This window comes from Phaenicophaeus curvirostris, chromosome 24 (genome assembly GCF_032191515.1).
Source record: "Phaenicophaeus curvirostris isolate KB17595 chromosome 24, BPBGC_Pcur_1.0, whole genome shotgun sequence".
Taxonomy (NCBI): domain Eukaryota; kingdom Metazoa; phylum Chordata; class Aves; order Cuculiformes; family Cuculidae; genus Phaenicophaeus; species Phaenicophaeus curvirostris.
Window position 1 is genome coordinate 3,090,055 of NC_091415.1, and position 20,710 is coordinate 3,110,764.

Genomic DNA, 20,710 nt, shown 5'->3' on the forward strand with positions numbered 1-20,710 from the left:
GCCTCTCAAAAGCTTCTTACCATGAATGCCTGCTACGACTCTATGAATTTATGACTTCTTAGAAAGGGAGCAGCATGCTGGATGATCTCTGCCAGAACACTCCTGTATTTCTATCCTTTGAAGCAAGACCTCTTCCGTCTTCAACCCTGTTAACTTTCATGCTTAAGATGATACACAAATTTAAGCGTTGAGAGACTGAAAGCTCATTAAATGATTTCACACGCAGCCTGTGAGTCACAGAATGGTTTGGGTTGGAAAAAAACTTAAAGCCCACCCAGTTCCAACCCCCCTGTCATGGGCAGGGACACCTCCCACCAGATCCAGCTGCTCAAAGCCCCATCCAACCTGGCCTTGAACATCTCCAGGGATTCATTTCTCTCCATCCAGGTGATCTCGGTCTCTAAGTTACAATTGCAGCCAAACCCTTTCTTTTCTCTTTCTTTACACCAGAAAAGCCGCAGAGGGGACTGCTGGTCCCAAGGAAGCCAGGGAACTTATCTTCTGTTGATGTGATAAGCAATCTCACTCTCTCGTGGAAACTAAAATAGAACAGCCAGATCCTCAAGCAGATATTAATGAAAATAAACCAATGTGATAAAAACCCTACTGATACAGCTGATATCCCAACTTATTTAACATGCCATGGTTTCATCTAGAGACTGTGTCCCAAGAAGCAAGAAATTAAGAGATTTAACCCAAAACAACCGCCTTCTCTGCTTCTCCGACAAACATTATTTGACAAGCACAGTTACCAGTGAAGCCGGGAGATGCTGGATCCCTACACCACAGCCACAAGACCCTCACTGGAACCACTCAAGCTCACATGTCACTCCAGTCTCCTGAACAAGCCCCCCATGTCCACCTAACGCAGCTGTAACATCCCCAGATGCAGAGATGTCATCAGGGACTGCACAGAACAAGGCATTTCTTCCCCTCCTTTACAAGGCCATGAGACTGAAAGCAAGCAGATTCACAGTTACTATGAAAAATGTTTATTTATGAAATACATCCTGCACTGTTTCAAACTACAAAAAAACCACTTGTACAAAGGGACATGCAGATTCCAACTCTGTGTGTGACCCCACAACTTCCTGCCTACTGGTCCTGCTCCCATCAGCACTTTATCCACTCCGAAGCACCACAGCCACCAGTCTAAGCGAAGAACCCCAAATCCTAGTTAGAAACACTTTGTAGAAGAGTGATATTGTCCCCTTTTAACATGATCCGACCTGCAACACAGAGAAAGGAAATGGAGCATTAGAGACATCCCAGGCTGGGTCCATAACCTCCTGTTTTCAAAAAAACCTTTCACAGCAGCAAAGCTGCTTACGAGGAGATGCCCACGCGATAACAAACTAGGCTTTTATCTGTAAGGAAGCCCCTTCCCACCTGGCCACACCACAGGACTCCAAATGCCCTTTGCAGGGTCCAGTTTATACCACAGTGCATCAGACACTGTCTCCACTCCCACGCTTCACATCACTTGTCACAGGCTGCTCTTTACTGTCCTCAGCAGGTGACAAATATTAGATAGCACCACTCTGGCGTTTCCTGCTTCAACCAGAGGTGACACAGCACGTCAGGGTTGCGCAGGGCAACCGGCATCAGACACAGCCAGGAAGATTTTGGCTGCACCCCTCCAGCTCTAGAAAAAGAGCAGCGCCACCCTACATGGTTTGAGTGACAAAAACTGGTCCCAGGCAGATTCTCTTGCACGTACAACAAAATCAGCAGCACAAGGAAGAGCAGGAACCGAGACCTGCACTTCACTCTCTACTTCAAACTCAACACCCTTCACCCACTGTGCGAAGGGCTCACTCCAGCTCCACAGACACCCTGACATACCCAGCTGCTTCCTTGATTTTGTTTTGGAGTGAATCTCCTCTGCGTCGTCCAGTACCAAGTTCATATATTCATCAAAGCCCTAAAAACCAGCAATAAAAGTAGGCAGTGAGTGAAGTTCTCTGCTCTAAACTTATGCAACAAATCATGTTTAGCTGTGCTGATGCAGGCTGGACAATTCCACCTGTTCACTGGAGGAGCAGGAAGTACTTCCAACCCCTCATGTCAGTTTTTCTTGATAAAAGAAATAGTTTTATGAATCTGGAAAGAAAAAAAAAAACAATCAAAAAACATAACAAGGGAAGATCATGATACTCACAATGATGCAGCCTTCTATCCGCATGTTCACTTGCTCATAAAGCCACACCTGGATCCTGGATCGCTGCAAAATGATGGAGGAGAGCAAAGAGTTTACTTTTTAGCAAGGCCTGTGGTGACAGGACAAGGAGCAATGGTTTAAACTAAGGGAGGGGTGATTTAGACTAAATAAAAGGAAGAAATGTTTGGCTGTGAGGGTGGGGAGGCCCTGGCCCAGGTTGCCCAGAGCAGCGGTGGCTGCCCCATCCCTGGAGGGGTTCAAGGCCAGGTTGGATGGCGCTTGGAGCCCCTGATCCAGTGGGAGGTGTGATTAAGACTGGAAAAGACCTCAAAGCCCATCGAGTCCAACTGCCAGCCCAACCCCACTGTGCCTGCTAAACCACGTCCCAGAGACACAGCTCAGAGATATGGTTCAACAGTGGATACAGCTGGATTTGATGACCTCAAAGGTCTTTTCCAACCAAACGATTCGATAATTCCAACCCACTGCCCGCCCGAGGTACTCACGTTCTGCAGGTAGCGGAAGATGAGGTTCTAGAGTGGAGTGTTAAGGAGGCAGCACACCAAGGAGTTTTCAATGTTGTGGCCCCAGAGGGCAGCAGCCGTGGCCTTTTACGCCTCACAGGCCCCCACAGCAGCTCCCCTCAACCTCTCCACCTTACCCTCTCTGCTCCCCCATACCTGTTCCTCTTCCCTCAACTCCACATTTATCCCCGGCTCCCTGCCTCCCTCCCTTCCACTGCCAGGCCCTGTGCCCCACGGCCCTTCCCTCGGTTCTCTCCCGGTCGCCTGCTCTGCTCCCTGAATCCCCCCCATCCCCATGCCTCTTCCTGGCTCCCCACGCCCTGGCTCTCCCCACTTTGGCTTCCCCCTCTCTCTCTCCACATCTCCCCCCACCCCACCTCCCCTCCATCTCTCTCTCTCCTCGTGTTCCCCTGCTCCCCTCTTTCCCCAGCTCCCCATTCTCCCCCTCCCTGGCTCCCTCCTACCTCCCCCTCCTCATTTTCTCTCTCCTCGTTTTCTCTCCCTTCTCAGCTCCCCCCATCTCCCCCTCCCCGTTACTTCTCCCCCATCTCCCCCTCCCCCTTATATCTCCCCCCATTTCCCTCTCCCCGTTAGGCCTCCCCCTCCCCGTTACTTCTCCATCTCCCCCTCCCCGTTACTTCTCCCCCTCCCCCTTATATCTCCCCCCATTTCCCTCTCCCCATTACTTCTCCCCCTCCCCGTTATCTCTCCCCCACCTCCCCCTCCCCATTTTCACTCCCCCATTCCCCTTCCCCGCTAACTCTCCCTCCTCAGCTCCCCCATCTTCCTCCCTCCCTCCCCCGTTATCTACCCTCCACTACCTTTCTCCCCACCTCCCTCTCGTTCTCCCCCCCCCCCCCGCCACCTCCTTCTCGTTCTCTTCCCCCCCCTCGTTCTCTTCCCCATCTCCCTCTCGTTCTCTTCCTCCCTCTTGTTCTCTTCCCCCCCATCTCCCTCCCGTTCTCTTCCCCCCCATCTCCCTCCCGTTCTCTCCCCCCGTTCTCTCCCCCCCGTTCTCTCCCTCCCGTTCTCTCCCCCGGCAGGATACGATGGGCTGCACCATCACCTTCTGCACCTTCTGGCCCTGCCCGCGATACGCCATGGCTGCTGCTTCTCCCGCTGCCGCCGCCGCCAACCGGAAGCCGGAAGGCGCTGCGCACGGCGGGAGAGCGCGCGGGGGCCGCTGGGAAGGTGGCGGACGCCGCCTCTCTAGGACGCTGGGAGGACCCGCGTCTCACCTGCTCCGCGCCGCGTGCGGAGCGGGGGCCGCAGCCCCGGACCCTCCGTGCGGCCGCGGGACCCGCCGGGGCCTCCGGGACCCGCTCCGCCTCCCCACGGACACCGCCTACCCCCGGCACCCCCCGTGCCGCCTCTGCTATCCTCGACAGGCCCTCCCTTCCCCATCCGCGAGCCTCCGCGACCCCCTCCCTGCACCGCTCGGGACCCCCCTCCCCTCCTTCGGGACCCCCCTCCCCTCCTTCGGGACCCCCGGGACCCTTCGGGACCCCCTTTCCCTCCCCTCGGAGCCTGCCTGCTCCCCCAACCCCCCCCCCCCCCCCGTCTTTCCTCTGGGACCCTTCGTGCCCCCCTAGACCCTCCCGGAGTCTCCCTGCGACCCCCGGTGTCCCCTACTTTTCCTCCTCCACGTCCCTCGGGAGTCCCCTTTTCCCTCTTCCCGGAGCCTCCGTGCCCCCCCGGACCCTCCTTTCCCCTCTCCGTACCCCCCTAGACCCTCCTTTCCCCTCTCAGTGTCCCCCTAGACCCTCCTTTCCCCTCTCAGTGCCCCCCTAGACCCTCCTTTCCCCTCTCAGTGCCCCCCTTGTCCCTCCTTTCCCCTCTCCATGCCCCCCTAGACCCCCCTTTCCCCTCTCCGTGCCCCCCCAGATCCTCCTTTCCCCTCTCCGTGTCCTCTGTGCTCTCCCTCACCCTCCCCAGGGACCCCCTTTCTCTCCTCCCAGACCTTCCGTGCTCTCTAGGACCCCCCATTCCCCACCACGGGACCCTCCGCTACCCCCTCGGGACCCTCCATGCCTCCCCCAGGGATGCCCCGGGACCCCCCGTACACCCTAGGACCCTCCATGCTCCCTCCTGGGACCCTCCGTGCCCCTTTGTGCCCCCCAGAATCCTCTCTGCTCCCCCCACGGACCCTCCACGGTCCCACCCGGGACCTCCGTGTCCCCACTAGGGCCCCTTCACAACCCTCGGGACCCTCCGTGCCCCCCAGAACCCTCCATGCACCCCCCAGGACCCTTTGTACCCCACAGGGTACCCTGTGCATCCCCTCCCTTCCCCCCAGGACCCCCCGGGTTTCCCTCCCGAACCCCCTGGGACCCTCCATTCCTCCCAGGACGCTCCATGCTCCCACCGTGGCCCCCTCAGGACCAGCTGTTCCTTCCAGGACCTCCGTGCCCCCCTCAGGACCTTCTCTTCCTCCCGGGACTCTCCTTTTAGCCCCCAACCCCAGAATTGTCCGTGCACCCCACGCTAGGACCCTTCTTGCTGCCCCGGGACCCTCCGTGTCTGCCAGGACCCTCCGTTCATCCCGGGATGCCCCGTATCCCTCGCGGGAGCTCCTTGCCACCCTCAGGACCCTCCGTTTCTCCCGGGATCCCTCTTTCCCTCCCGGGACCCTCATTTTGCCTCTCCCTCCAGGACCCTCTGTGCCCCCCAGGGCCTCTGTTCCCCTCGCGGGACCCTCCGTAAACCCCAAAACCCTCCCTGCTCTTCCCCCCGCACCCCCTAAAATCCTCCGTGCTCCCACAGGACCCTCTGTGCCCCAAAAAACCCTCCCTGTTGCAGGACCCTCTGTGCTCCCCCCCAAAACCTCTGTGCCCCCTCACCCCGGGACCCTTATTTTACCTCCCTCCCTGAGACCCTCCCTGCAGCCTAGGACCCTCCGTGCATCCTCTTCCACCTCAGGCCCCTCCATGCCCCCTCCTCCCACCAAGGACCCTCCACGCTTCCCCTCCGGCCCACCCCGCGCTTCCTCAGGCCCCCCTGTGCCTGCCAGGACCCTCCTTTCCCATCCCCAGGATGCTCTGTTACTCCTGGGTCGCTCCGTACCCTCTCGCGCCCCTCTCCGTGCCTCTCCCCGGGACCCTCCTCTCCTCCCTAGGACCCTCATCTTACCCGCACCCCCAAACCCCCCAGCACCTTCCGTGCACGCCCTCCCCACCTCCCGGGATGTCCAAGCCGCTCTCTCTCGCACCCTCATTTTACCCCCGACTCCCAGAACTGTCCGTGTCCTCCCAGACCCTCCTTTCCCACCCCCAGGAGCCGCCGTGCCCCCACGTTCCCTCCAGAACCCTCTTTGCCCCCCGCTGCCCCCCAGGCAGCCCCCATCCGCTGCCAGATTTCTTTAGCTGCTGTCCCACTCCCGGCGAGGCAGAGGCGGCCGGACTACTTTTAATACAATACCTTAAATAGAATACAAATATAAAATGGAAGAATAAAATGTGTACAGAAACCATGGCGCACACCGAATCCCGTCTCCGCGGACAGAGCCCGGGCCTGGAGCGGCGAAGGCCGACGACGACGGAAGCGGAGGAGAGAGAGAAGCAAACCACGCTCGCTGGGGCCCTCGCGCGCAATTCCTCTCTCCCAAGGTCACTCCCGTCCGCGCGCGATGGATGCCGGCAGAAGGCTCACCGGGATAAAGTCCTTCAGCAGGATCAAGGGGCTGCGTGACCCTTCCAGAGCCACAACTACATTTTTTGTTTGACCCCTTCCTCAAGGAACGAAGACGTCACAGTGGATTATCAAAGCACACAAGCATTTCTTCCAAAGAGAACGTATTTACAGTCAACTCCCAAGAATTCATTTTCCCCTCGGCCTGAGGGTCCCTACGGCTTCACAAATCATAGCAGGAAAAGACTGAAATTCTTCCAAAACATAAGAAAATAAAATATGGCTGCTAGGGAAAATGATGGCTGGGGGCTGGGAACACAACGCAGCCCGGGCTCAGTTAGGGTCACGAATTCAGGCTGCGTGAGCAGAGATGTCCCACGTGTGGTTCTTCGGTGGTGGGGAGCGGTGTGGAGTGTGCCCCGCGAGGAGAGAGATTCCAAGATCGCTGACCTGGGCACATGCTCCCCTGTGGGTTGGCGGAAGAAGAGCCAGCAGCACCAGGGAGCGATCTTCGGAACAGAGAGGCACTTAAACCGATTCCCTGCAGAGCAGGAGAGGAATCCAGACTGCCTCCCCGGAATCCAGTTCACATCAGGGAAAAAGCTCCAACCTCTCCAGTACAACAAAAAAGGAGGGGGATGTTCTGGCTGTACTGAAAAGCTGCTGCTCTTCACACAGATCCGACCCTGACCACCGCCCTTGGCAGCACGTTTGGTCCAAAATACCGGAGTAATTGCGCTCCCTCCCACCCCAGCATTTTCATTGTTAGCCTAAAAGATGAAAATCAAAATGAGAGCGTACATAAATAAAACTCAAGAGTTGACATAGTAACTCCAGGCTTTACATATCAACTGTCCGAGAAATGAGAAGATCGAGGCTTTGAAAGGCGACAAACATTGAGTTTTGACAAGAGCGGGGGAGGAAAGAAGAAGCTCAAAGTCTTCACCGAGTCAGCAGATCGGTTCACAACCACCATGGTTTGTAGGTGGCACGTCTCTGACCCAAAATAAACAAGTGCTTTGTCTTCTCAATGTCAAAAGGAGCCACCAATGGATGCAGAATGGATGTGCAGGACCTTGGCTCCGACCACCAGGGAAATGTAGGACAACTGAGTGCAGATACAGTTCAACTGTGCTTTAAGACTCATTGCAAAGCCTCAGCTAGAAAAAAAAAAATCATCTTGGGAACCCAACAAAATAAAGTATATTTTTTTTTTTTTAACACTTAAGACTATTCAGTTCAGCTGTCAATCATTTCGGAAAGTTCCAGGAGGAGGTCATCCTCATCCTTCCCTGGGTCCAGGTCGATTTCTGCTTCCAGTTTGCCTCCTGAGATTTCCCAAATAAGCTTCTCAAAGTCATCTTCGACAGATAAGGGGGCTTTCCCAATCGAGGTGGAGCTCAAGCGACGTGTCTTCAGGGGTACTTGGGAAGGGGTTGAAGTTGAGCTTGAGACCTCTGACTGTGCCACAGAACCTTCCTGGCTTCCGACAAGCAGTTCATGACTTGGAAGAAAAAGAAAAGGAACAGATCAGTGTACAACATTCCTTAGCCAGAGAGATGTTTTCTGCAAGCCGGCTCTTAAAACTGTTGTTAATCCCTCCTATGACTCAACCTTACATGGGGATTTGTTAGTCAATTAATCCAGGGCTACTTTTAGAGTCAAATGTACCAGCAGGGACATTTCTTATGTGGGGATTTATCCATAACAATAGAGCATCTGGGGTGTGGCAAAGAAGGTTTGTTTTTTGTAGCCAGATTTGTCCACTTTTACTAATTTGACTGTAAAAAGGTTAAGAAGCAAACTCCTGCAGGCATTCAAAAAACCCAAGAAGTCACTGAAAAGCTGTACCTGCTTGCAGCATTTCAAGGAAAGGATCTAAATAAACATTCCTGCCAGCTGCTAGAAAATTATTTCAGATTAACTGTTCTTTTGTTGGATTTTGGCATTAATTAGCTCAAAACTCTAGTTTTTCCACATGTGAAAAAGCCCTTACGCTTCCTGTGAAAGACAGACTGATCAAGGAAAAGAACAAGTTGTGGTTACCTGGCTTTGCTTTTTTCTCTCTGAGGTACAGAGATTGGGCTCTCCTCTGGCAAAGCAGGAACAACGGCCTAGGAAGAAACAGGACAGTTATTATGATACACAGGTAAAAGAATACTTAGCAGATTCTTCCTTCACTGTTTCTCCTCTGGCACTGCTGAGTCTTAACCAAAATACAGCACCAGGGCACCCCTGAAGAAAAGTTAATGTTCACTTCAAGTTTAGCAATGACCTTGTGTGTTTAAGAACACAGCATTAATGGACAAAATCCTTCACATCACAGAGAAATACAAGGTCACATATGAGCACAGGCTGAGAGAGTTAGGGTTGTTCAGCCTGGAGAAGAGAAGGCTCCAGGGAGACCTTAGAGCAGCTTCCAGGGCTGAAAGGGGCTCCAAGAAAGCTGGAGAGGGGCTCTTGATCAGGGGGTGCAGAGAGAGGACAAGGGGGAAGAGTTTTCAGCTGCAAGAGGGGAGATTGAGATGAGATCTTGGGGAGAAATGTTTTGCTGTGAGGGTGGGGAGGCCCTGGCCCAGGTTGCCCAGAGCAGGGGTGGCTACCCCATCCCTGGAGGGGTTCAGGGGCAGGTTGGATGGGGCTTGGAGCAACTGGATCCAGCAGGAGGTGCTTCTCCCCGTGGCAGGAGGTGGAACTGGCTGGGTTTTAAGATCGCTTCCACCCCAAGCCATTCCATGATGCTATGAAATCATAGCAGAGAATATATAAACGCTGCCATTCACCTAGTAAAAAGCAGACAGCTACTACAACCATCCTGCAGATCACTTCTGGATTTAAAAGGGAACCTAGACCTGTAGAACATTCCCATTTTCCATCTTCCCTTCAAAAAGAAAGTAACACCTGGGCATACATTTGACTAAGGACCCACTGATGCCTCAGCCACTGTCCTTACCACAGCTACATTTTTAGGGGAAGGCTCCTTCATGTCTTCACCAGTGGCACTCAGGGGCTTCACAGCCGCCACAGCAGAGGGATGACTCTCCGCTGACTTGCGTTTCAGCGCGTGCTTGGTGGGGAAACTGGCTTTCCCATCTGAAGGCTTCAGGCACACCTTAGATTTGGCTGGAGGAATAGGAAGAGAGGACAAGTTCTCTTAACAGTCCCACAATCCTTCCGTTTCCCAGAGCTCATCAGTATTTTCCACACAGTGAACTCTGTTCTCCAACAGGTGGTAAAAAGGAGCAAAAAAAGCAACAAAAAGTAGCCAGAGTCACAATGTTACGATTATCTTTTGCACTGCTTTCAAAACATGACCTAAAGGGACTCTAACATACCCTGGACACTTACTTTTAGCTTTCTGTTCCAGATGTTGAGCTGCCTGCTCTCCTGATGACACAGCTGCATCCTTTCCTGTGCTTGCTACCCCGTCTTCTGGAGATTTCACCAACATCCGCTTCGCAAGCGGATGATCTGATGCTGAAACCACGGTGGATTCAGGACTTCCCGATGCTGGAGTTTTATCCTTGTTTGCCTTTTCAACAGGAGACGGCACAGCAGCCGCTTCCTTCTGAAGTGACTCTTCGTGGCGGTGTTTCAGTTGCCGCTTCTCCCTCATTATCTCTTCGAGGCTCTTCACTTGAACTTTAGAAAGAGTTGCACTCTGAGCAGAAGGCTGGAAAGAAACAAAAGGAGGATTAGTAGGACAACCACCTATGGAGATGTCATTAAGAAAATGCGAGTGGCAGTTACTCTGAAATGGCTCCATGTGGAACTGAGCGTGTTAATCCCATTCAGATCCGACATTTGTTCCATAAAAAAAACGTTGCCTGTAACAAGATCCATGCTTTGCTATGGAAATATTCTTTGAAGAGCCTGAAACTCACAACACTGCAAGCTTGTTTAATAGAGCAGAAGACTCTAGCTGTAATCTATTACATTCTTATTAAGCTCCAGAAAGTCACACAGACTTCCCAACACAGCATTCGCTGAGAGATTTCCTTGAATACAAAGCTCTAGCCTTTTCTCTTCAAATACTTACCTCAGGATTTTAAGATATTCTTCAGTTGCTGAGAACTAAAACATTCCCTCTATACTAACAGTGTAGATTTTAGCTGGTGTCGATATGGTTTCTTATTCACCATCAGGTATAATGAGATTAATTCAAAGCTTCAGGATTACAAAGTTGTCTGGAAACGCCACTGAAAGGGACAGGACTGACTTCACCACAGCGCTTTCCGAATGCAGAAAAGTAGGAACATGCTCAGACTGGGAGTGTGCAGCAAGGTACAAACCAAGCATGACAAAAATCGATCAGGAATAGTGTGAATATGTGTGTGTTTTCACAAAGGACTGACTCACCTCCGCTGGCGCAGAGACAGTTTTAGCAGGTTTGTTCAATTCCACTACCTTCTTCTCTTCTCTTCCAGGTGCTTTAGAACAAGAAAAAAAAACCCAAACAATTTTGTCAATAGCAGAAATAAAGAAACCTGGTTGCCTCTGTTTCCTTGCTGTGTTTATTTCCTCATGTCTAATAATGGGACAGAGGGAAAGGCTGCAGTAAACAATCCATGCTGGAGTAGGACTCTCTTTCCCTCGATCACACACCTTTTTTTTTTTTACATGGCTCACCTAATCTTAACAACGAGATCTTTAATACTGTGTCAGTTATGACAGAAGCCAGCCCTTGCACTGGGAAGTTGCTGCACACTTCACAACCATGAATACATCAATAATTTAAGTTAAACAATATGCATGCCAAAAGGGAAGGTAAAATTGGATTCAGCACAGAAACAACTTAATGCCACAAAAACAGGTAGCAGAAAAAAAGAGAGCAATTAGATTACAAAGCTCCTCAATGAATTAATTTTTCCAGTAGGAAATACAGAAAACTATCATGTAGTTCACAGAAAAAAGTGCCTGTTGTGGCACTTTCTTGCCTTTTGACTTGGTAGCCTTGAACTCTTTTAACCTCTGGTATACACAGAAGATACAAGCAGAGTGAATCCTGAGCAAACCAAATTTGTTTGATAGGGGAAGCACTTTGCCAGGGCTGCTACCAAACCATCTTATTACCTATTAGCTTTGTGATCCGTAACAATCTGCGCCCTGTCGGAGCAGGTTCAGGTTGTGCTGGTGGAGCTGGCACATTTTCTCCGCTCTGCTGCATCCGCAGAGCTTTCTCCTGCTTGATTTCTTCCAGGGTTTTAACACGCACTTCTCCTATTGGCTTGGGTTTACCTCCCAGCTCTGCCAGGAGCACTTTGCTGGGCAGAGATGGAGCAAATATGCCCTGCTTCTTGGGCTCACTCTCGGCTTTCGTCTTGGTAGTAAACTCTTCTGGTTTTTGCTTCTCTTCTTCCAATCGCTTGTGGTTTTTTTCAGCCAAAGCTCCTGAGAAAGTTTTGATGCGAACTGCAGGGGAAGGCCTTGCCCCTGAGCTGGCATCTTCTGTTTTACCACGTCCTTCAGCCTGAGGTTTAGCTGGAGCTTCTCCTCGTCTCTGATTTGCTCTCTCATTACGGATTTCCTCCAGTGTTTTCACGTGGATCTCTCCTGTTGGCTTAGCAGCCTTCTCTGTCACCATAAAAAAAGACAAGCACCAATATTTAGTCTCCAAGATCTGTCATAACACTAAGGAAAACTAGATATGAGTGACAGGATGAGGGGGAACGGTTTTAAGCTGAAAGAGGGGAGATTGAGATGAGATCTTGGGAAGAAATGTTTTGCTGTGAGGGTGGGGAGGCCCTGGCCCAGGTTGCCCAAAGCAGTGGGTGCTGCCCCATCCCTGGAGGGGTTCAAGGCCAGGCTGGATGGGGCTTGGAGCAACCTGATCCCTGCCTGTGGCAGGGGGGTTGGAACTTGATGGGCTTTAAAAGGTCCCGTCCAACTGAAGCTATTCCATGAGTCTTCCCAGGAACACACCTTAGGACAGTACTGTTGTGCATAATACACTTCTCCTGCTTTATGTCACTTCCATATTTGCTGTGCAGAGGGAGCCGCGACACAGAAGTCATTAAGTCTAATTTATTTTCTTATTTTCTCAGACTGTGTCTCTCTGTTAGGATCTCAAGCTCCTGCTCTTGGCAGTGGTTCTCTTCTACTTGTGCGTAAGCATTCTGCATCTTCTAACGGTTCACAGCAGGAGCATGGAACCTGGATGAGGCACAAGTGCAAGACACTGCCCTCCTACAGCCAGATTTCTGACAGCGGTCGTCAGGACAGTGTCAGCATGCAAGCAACACCAATCAGGCAGGTTTTTAAATTAACTTTTAGGGCTGTATAGAAGTTCATGGAAAGAAAAAAAAAGGGGAAGGCATATTTAATATCGTAGAACAGTTTGGTTTGGAAGGGACCTCAAAGATTATCCAGTTCCAACCCCACTGCCACGGGCAGGGACACCTCCCATGAGATCAGGGGCTCCAAGCCCCATCCAACCTGGCCTTGAACACCTCCAGGGATGAGGCAGCCTTAGCTTCCCTGGGCAACCTGTGCCAGGGCCTCTCTACTCTTATAGTGAGGAAATATCCAGTTATTACCTGTCTCTGTGCTGCTACGTTCAGAGGGCGATCCTAACCTCTCCTTCAGTGACTTGGGGACTTGGACTACAAGACAGAACAGAAAAAGTTAGGGAGACTGCAAAAATCTGAAATTTGTGTTCACATTTCAACATGAGACATAAGATCACTGGGATTCAAAGTCACCTTGAGCCTTCCACAAAAAAAGAAGCATTAGAAGAAAGGACCAAACAGAAAGCCTAAATAGAAAACCTGTGCATCAAATCCAGATGTGTGTTCAGCAGCCGTACCTCTCTTTGGAGCTCTGTCAGCATTCTCCAGAATCTCTATCTTCTTCCCCAGCCTTTCCGTAAGGTTGCGCTTCAGCGGAAGGACACTCTTACCAGCTTCAGAAAAAAAGAAACCAAGAAATACTTGAAGAACATATCTCTGGAGGAGAATTTTAGAACAGCCAGCCACAAACTTCAGTCCTTTCAGGTATATTTTCTTGTATTTGTCTTTCAGTCGCTAACAAAATTTGCCATTTCTGCATTGATCTCTGCCAAAATATATTTTCCCTCCAACACAGCAAAAATACCCTTACATATAGTCGTGTTTAGATGAAAGCATCCCAATAACAACTCACAAGGGGCTCCTACCTGGGGAGGCTTTCTTTTTTCCCAGTCTGTCTGCAAGATTCAGTCGAATCACAGGCTCCTCACCTAAAACAGAGAATAATCTCTTCAGTGCACAGAAACCAGTCATGGCTTAAGGTTAGGCTGATAAAAACCCAATTCTTGATCTCTTATTGCAATACAATACACCTACAAATTGTATATCTTTCCATATCTTCCAACCAAGGATTTTCAGCAAAAAGCAGGGGTTTAGTTAGTAAAAGCAGCACCAGCAGCCGAATGTGTCTAATTACCTTAATTATTACTTAACCTTTTGGTTTAGGAGCCATGAAATGGAAAAAACAGCACTCGCTATTACCTTGCTTTGTAGACAGAGTCACGGTTCTCACTACTGTCCGTACATTTTCCTTTTCTGGCACAGGAACAGTCCGAGATTGGAGCGGATGAACAGAATCTCCTGAAGTACTTTCTGATCCAAGCAAGCAAAACACAAGGATGTTGAGGAAAAAACCCAACCAAAACAGAAGAAATATCAAAGTCCAAACCCATCAGTTATTCACAGAATCACCAGGTTGGAAAAGACCCACAGGATCATCGAGTCCAACCATTCCCATCAGTCACTAAACCATGTCCCTCAGTGCCTCCAACTGTCAAACACAACAGCCAGTGTCTGTAAGTACGAAAAATGAGCAGTTTCCCTCCGATTTGCCCTTGGAATTTCAATCTGGAATACCAGCTGTTTGAGACTGCACGCCAAGGCAGATTGCGGACACCATCCAAACATAGAAGCATGTCCCTCAAGCAGCTCTGAGCTGTGATCACCTCCCATTCTGAACCCAACAGTGCAAGAAAACACCCTTTCTTTTGCAAATAACTGTATCCACCGATGTATGGCCAGTAATCCAGGTGTTACCAGAGCAAAAAAAAAGAAAAGTGAAGATGAACAGAAGGCAGAAGGACAGGAAAGTGGGAATATTAACTCACCACCTTGTTTTTTTGTTTTTTCCTTCAGTTTCTTCGATTTGATTTCTTCAAGTGTTTTTATTCCAAAATTTAAGTTGTCATCTGAAACACAAAACAGTCAATGAAATGAGGCTTAAAGGCACAGGCTGAAGAGCACAGATCCCTGGACTTCTTGCGGCTCAGAACCTTTCTGAAGTATTTCAAGTAAACCCTGTCAATACTCCCCACAAGTAAAAAGCTCCATAGGATGGTATTTGGGCAAGCAGCTTGCATCTTTCTTCACTCCTCCTCCCACCCTTTGTGGTAAAACCTGCACCCAGTAAGGAGGGAGATTCTCTTTAGCCCTCCTTATGCTGCTAACGTATTTATAGAAACATTTTAAAGTCCAATCTGTGGCTTCGTTTTGTTCTACAAAAGTAAACAAGGAGTTTACCTGTCTGACCTTAGGGACATATGACAGCATTAGACAGCAACGAGCTCATGGAAATAACCGACCCCATCCAACCCCTCGGTGTTCTATCGTATTTTTATAATACATTGCTTTTGAGTTACTTGTAAAATTCTTCCTCAAATCCATCCTACTACAGTTGTTAGAATACCTTGCTTTGTATTAGCATTGGATTTCTTAGTGGAAATGATCCGCACTCCATTGTGGGATTCTGTAGCTGGTTGCTGGACAGGTGCTTTAGTTTCATCTCCTTCTTCAGAAAGCTGGTCTGAAAGGCAAAAATAAGTCTATGCAGTTATGCAGTAGGGATTAGACAACATTCTTCATGTTTATATAGCTTGTACAACAGTATTTCAGTCCATGCTTTGTATCTTGTTTGTATTCTAAACCAGAAACACAAACAAATGTTTATTGAAGGATTTTTTGACTTATTAGTTATATTGACTTGACAAATTCATGTAAGTACGAGAGCTGTACCTCCAGACTCTCACCTGTAGCTTTAAGCACTGTGGCAAGTCAGATATTCTGTGATTTATACAGCCACTTAGAGTGGAAATGCCTTCAAGGAGTAAAAAATGCTCACCATCGTCATCTTCATCATCATCTGCAGCATTGATTACAACAGGAGGATGTGTAGGGCTCGGGACATTTTCCGAGTTTTCCACTTTCATCACCCCCCTCAGTTGTGGAGATGGATTTGACTGGACAGAAAGTTTGTTCTGCTGCAGTGACATCTGAGCCATTTTCACATCATCCTCTACAGACTCAGGGGGACTTGGCAGTGTAGCTACAGGAAGAGGAAGATCATCTGTGACTTGGCCATTTAGAACTTTGACCCCAACACTGCACTCACCGTGTAGATATGGTCAATGAGGCAGGTAACCAACCTGGCTACTGAATTTAGAGTTTCCTGTTCCCCAGCCCTAGTTACACTACGGCTTCCCTTCATGTACAAATCTCACCACCCCACCACCTTGGAAGGATTAAATCAGGGGAGAACAACCTGCTGGGCAAAAACCACACAAAGCACACACAAAGAAATGAAAGAAAAGGTTAAATACCAGAATTACACCTCATTTAGAACCATAGAATAGTTCGGGTTGCAAGGGACCTTAAAGATCATCTAGTTCCAACCCCCCTGCCATGGGCAGGGACATCCCACTAGATCAGGGTGCCCAAGGTCCCATCCAACCTGACCTTGAACACCTCCAGCCGTTCAGCTGAGATCCTATACCTGCGGCCTTCTCCCTGCACTCACAGATGAACGGCTACTTGATGCCATCTACAGTGTTGTACCCACGCGTAAGTAATATGTAAAGTGAATTCTTTAATACTTAAAGAAAAAGGAGGCCCAAAGAAACTCACTTTTGCTTGGTGGTAGGAAGAGTCCATCAACATAACGTCCCTTTGTGTGGTGAAAAGCACAGTTGGACTTCTGGCAGCCCATGGGCTGGTTCTCCCAGTAGCAAGGAATCTCACTACGCTTTTTCTGGAGACAGAAAGAAACAGAAGCTCGTGGTAACACTCACCTTAGATTTACCAAGAGACATAGTTTCACATCACACCTGAGACAGGACTATTGCACTGCAGCCGAAACACCGTTCCAAAGGTCAATTATCACTGACAGTATTTCAGGGCATATAAACAGAGTTTGCACAAGCCATAATGACCACCTGTTACCTAGGTTTCCCATCATCCAGTTTGATAAGACAGGTGCTCTCACACATCTATTCAGGGTGGGTTAAACTAACACAACGTGCAAAATCCTGCAGTTATTCAGCAGGAAAAATGTTTTCAACTGCCTGGGTTAATTCTATCTGACTTCGTCTTTCAGAGTCTTAGTTCCTTCCCATCTTTTGTCTCTCTACCTTGTACTATCCCAAGGGGTTAGAACAATGTTATTTGAAGAAAGCCAGGAGAGAAGAGACCTGGCAGGCTGTTATACAGCCTCGTCCTCTGCAGGCTGGGGTAGGCTGTCTACTGCCACCCTGCCCCAGCATATTTAAGCAGTCTGGTCAATGTGGCTGCTTTTGCCTTTGTTAAGACAATAAAGTCTGCACCTAAGACAAAAAATTCCTGCTGAGCTATACCCAAGACATTGATTTTTTCTTCCTCCAACTTCCTTTTACCCCCCACCCTGTAACAGAAAGCAGTATCGTTTCATAACAAGTAAATCTATCATGTAAAAACACGTTCAGTTCACCTACAGCAATGAAAAACGCTTTCAGTAGCTGAGTCTGGGAACAAACTCTTTTGTTTGAGAACTCTTTAGTTCTCTATTGAGAACTCTTTAGGCAAACACTCACATCAATTTCCATGTGTCTAAATCTGCAGACATTCCTGAAACAGCGACCCTCCTGCCACAGCGTGCAGACTGTTTCATTCCCTAGAGCAGCTTCACAGTGGCGGAAGGCGCAGCTGTCTCCCTGCAACCAAAAGGAAACCAAGAAAAAGGAAAATCAGTCAGCACTGCTGAAAAAACGTGTCCATGCTATTAGAACCAGAAGCCCAATCTAACTGCTTGCGAAGTTACCAGAAATCTGTACCAGCTCCTCCCACTCCTTCCCCTCCTCTCTTAAACTAAAAAAAAAAAAAAAAAAGAACAAAGCAAAAGGAACCCAAACGCACCTTGTTACAAGTGGAATAGAAATAGAAGTAGCAGTCATCTCCTTGTTTAGACATAACGGACAAATTCTTAGAACGAGCTCAGGTTGAAAGAGTTCCCTCAGCAGGGACTTCCTTCACTTGCAAAAAGCTGGCTTCACTCTTTCTTGGATTGAAAGTCTTCTACTGGCTTGATCAGTCAAATCTTCTTTTTAAAAGTAACCCTAAAGGAAGGCAGCAGTAAACGAAAAACAATTAAGTAACAAGCATTTTTACAGCCACTTTCTCTTAATCAAATTAGGGAGGCAATGTCTTGTATCAACTGGGCACAAAAACTGTCCCAATACCAAGGCAAAATTCTGTAAAACTGCATAGGTTCTGTCAGCAGTGCTGCTTTCTGTGTCCTTAGCAACAGTCATACACCTTGAAGCACAGAAAGCACTGCTGCATGTGGCTGTAAACCACAACAGAGGCACTTCTTAAAGGAAATGAAATTAATTACATTTAACAGCACAGGAAGGACACGGTTCTGTATAAAATACACTGACAAATTACACGTGATTTTGTAGTCACCACGGATCAAGTCGACATACCTGGACAACTTCAGCAAAGATGTCGATCTTCAAAGCCTTCCAGTTAACTTCTCCTGTAGGCCGAACCAACACTGAATCCGTGAATTAATAATAAAGGGGTAGAAAGAATTTTCCTCCTCACATTGCCAAGGGAACCTCTCATCCACAATTCAAACACAGGATGGACTTTTAAACATCTTACAACTAATGAAGGAAGCAAGTCCATTCGAATACTGTCAGACTGGAGACAGCCAGGGGTAGTTAGCTCTTCAAAAAACCCAAAAAAACAACAAAAAACCCCATTTAAAGATGAACTTGTGATTCAAAGGGGCTGCAAAAATGAGGATCCATCTTCCACAGCCGGACAATTTGGTTTGGTTTTTTTTTCTCTAATTTAAAATTCAATAAGTTGCAATTTCTGGTCTTCCAGGATTTCTTCACCTATTAAGAAAACACAAAAACCTTCCCCCACCTTTATTTCCTGTGCAGCAAAAACATACTGGTGTGTACAAATACACAAATCTGTAGAGACATACACAAATGTGTTCATACACACAACGAGGGCGAGTGATAATAAAGTCAGGCAGGGTGATAGTAACAATTAATTTTTTTGGCTATTTGCCATGTAAAACTGTATAAAAACTCTCTCGTTTTTGAGGGAACTGACAAAAAATGAAAGATCTACGTAATAATTTGAAGAAAATGTCAGACATGTGGAGCTGCAATCAACTACCAGTGGGAGGAGAGCAGATCAAGGAGGATGCAGCAAGCTTGGAGAGGCAGGGAAATGCTCACTTTGCAAGTGGCATGGCCGCACGATACTGAGAATTTTGAATTACGTTGGTTTTAGGGAATAATTTGTTTTCTTCTGACATCAAATACTACAAGTTTGCCGTCACACGCTGTTCCTTAAATCCATATATCTGTCATAATCCATGGCTGCAAGATCATGGAAGCCTGGGAAAGATGCCTTAGGTCCAATTCAACCACTGATGATTTTTTGGTGTCACCAAAGCTGAAACCAATTTCCTTTATCCACAAGCTAAAGGGGTTTTGTTTGATGTGGAGTCAAATACTTTGAATTTAGATACTTAAGTCATATGCTTAGTTGTTTTTAAAGACACTAAATACCATAAAACCTGCAACCACACCAGATGAAGTTCTAATTCAAGCGATCCTGACCCCTTCCTGTAAAACGCTGCACATTTTAGTGCAAGGTATTTCTGACTCTTTTGGACAAAGCTGAATGAAATAATTCTCACAAATTAAAAATAAAGGGTTGGAGACTTTAACTTTAAAGAATTTTGCTGGATAATTTTTTTTTGGCGGGGAATTTTCCCAAAACTAAAATAAAGAAGAGAAAAGCTGGGTTCTCATCTTAGTGATTTTTTGATTGCTTGACAAAAGGAATAAAAACAGATAATAACTGCAAGGTTTTCTTCCCCCTCCAGTATTGATGGGACTGTTCACTTCTGACCTTTAGCACCTTCAAAACCAGACCGGGTGCCATATGGATTCCTGTGCCTCTACTGCTAAAAATTCCTGGAGCTCCTTCACGCAGCACTTTGACAAGAAATATTTTTCTAAATGTGTTACCAATACCGTTAAATTAAATTTCAAGGATGATTCTGGTAGCTTATGCAAGCTTAAATAGTTGGCAATTAACGACCACTGCTGCGCAGAGGCATTGAAAGACAAATCAGAATGAATTCACGGCATTTCTTTTCCCTAGGAAGCGAGAGACTGGTATAATGCAACATTACTAAATCCACAGGGGAAAAGAAGAAATCCCCTCAAGTTTCGCTCTTTTGATGCTCAAGCAGCTCAGCATTTTGCTTGTTGCCCTATGTACTCCTGAGCAGACTGTTCAGAATTTGAATAGGCCTTCTTGAAGGAATGGGAAAGAAAGCAGAACTTCAATACAACACAAAAAAACCCGCAATAAAATCCATTCCAAACTCCACAGAAGGCCTTTCATTTTAAAAAAAAGGTTAACTCAACTCCCCTCTTTAAGCTGGTATCAGAGATCATGGCAATGTGAGTGCTAAACAGAAACCAAAGTGACCCCTGAAGAACTGACCCTGAATGCCTGAAGACAAATGAGTAACTCGGGTGCGCTCAGCAAGGCTCTAGTAGAAGAAGAATTTTAACCACTTCAACTCTAGTAAAGTTTTTGTTTTGAGTAATTTTGAATTAATTTTGGGAAATAAATAAATACAGATGTGGTAGCGAGGGGTCAGGAAAAACATCCTCAAAGTGCCATAAACCTCACCTTGGCTACGGGAAGAGAAAAAATGCAGTGTAAATCTGCCTGGTTTGTTTGATGAGCTTGTCTTTCTTGGCACTGAGGAAACAGTCTTACTCTATGTCTAACTTCCCAGCTTGCTGGCCTGCCTTTGCTCGTACTGAAAAGCAAGAAGGGAACAAAATTGGTTTGCACCCCAACAAGTGCATGAAAGAAGTGTTACTGAAGTATAATATTGAAGTTTACTCCCGTATTATAGAAGCAACCCTCTCGGAAGGAGTTTGGCTGTGGTATCCACCCACTAGAATGGATGTGGCAACCCAGAAAAGGCTCCCAAAAATGCAAAAAGCCACCCAGGAACCAGTGTCAGAGCCTCTGACTGGTAAGGGATGGCAGTCACAAGAAGAGTTGTGTGGGGAGGATCCACTCAGCATGGT

The 20,710-nt window shown here is 48.1% G+C and overlaps 2 protein-coding genes across 4 annotated transcripts; both read right to left on the minus strand.

Moving 5' to 3' along the window:
- Positions 1-976: 976 nt before the first annotated feature.
- On the minus strand, positions 977-3,869 carry SNRPE (small nuclear ribonucleoprotein polypeptide E). The gene is made up of 5 exons (XM_069875820.1): positions 3,734-3,869; positions 2,668-2,694; positions 2,162-2,224; positions 1,846-1,924; positions 977-1,229 (listed from the first exon to the last, which is right to left on the minus strand). Exons 1-5 carry the CDS (start codon positions 3,785-3,787, stop codon positions 1,174-1,176), a joined length of 279 nt encoding a protein of 92 aa, XP_069731921.1. The 5' UTR covers positions 3,788-3,869; the 3' UTR covers positions 977-1,173.
- A 3,262-nt stretch (positions 3,870-7,131) lies between these two features.
- Positions 7,132-19,338, minus strand: ZC3H11A (zinc finger CCCH-type containing 11A). Of its 3 annotated transcripts, none has more exons than XM_069876092.1 (17): positions 18,050-19,338; positions 17,481-17,680; positions 17,159-17,278; positions 16,218-16,341; positions 15,436-15,639; positions 15,004-15,120; positions 14,429-14,506; positions 13,800-13,910; positions 13,466-13,528; positions 13,118-13,213; positions 12,849-12,914; positions 11,386-11,886; positions 10,672-10,742; positions 9,661-9,985; positions 9,266-9,435; positions 8,359-8,426; positions 7,132-7,816 (listed from the first exon to the last, which is right to left on the minus strand). In XM_069876092.1, the coding sequence occupies exons 2-17, from the start codon at positions 17,532-17,534 to the stop codon at positions 7,552-7,554; spliced, it is 2,433 nt and encodes an 810-aa protein (XP_069732193.1). In that variant the 5' UTR covers positions 17,535-17,680; positions 18,050-19,338; the 3' UTR covers positions 7,132-7,551. The 3 variants fall into 3 exon arrangements, with proteins under 3 accessions (XP_069732193.1, XP_069732192.1, XP_069732194.1); XM_069876091.1 differs by having other exon boundaries at positions 14,426-14,506; XM_069876093.1 differs by lacking the exon at positions 12,849-12,914 and having other exon boundaries at positions 14,426-14,506; positions 18,050-18,715.
- Positions 19,339-20,710: the final 1,372 nt, after the last annotated feature.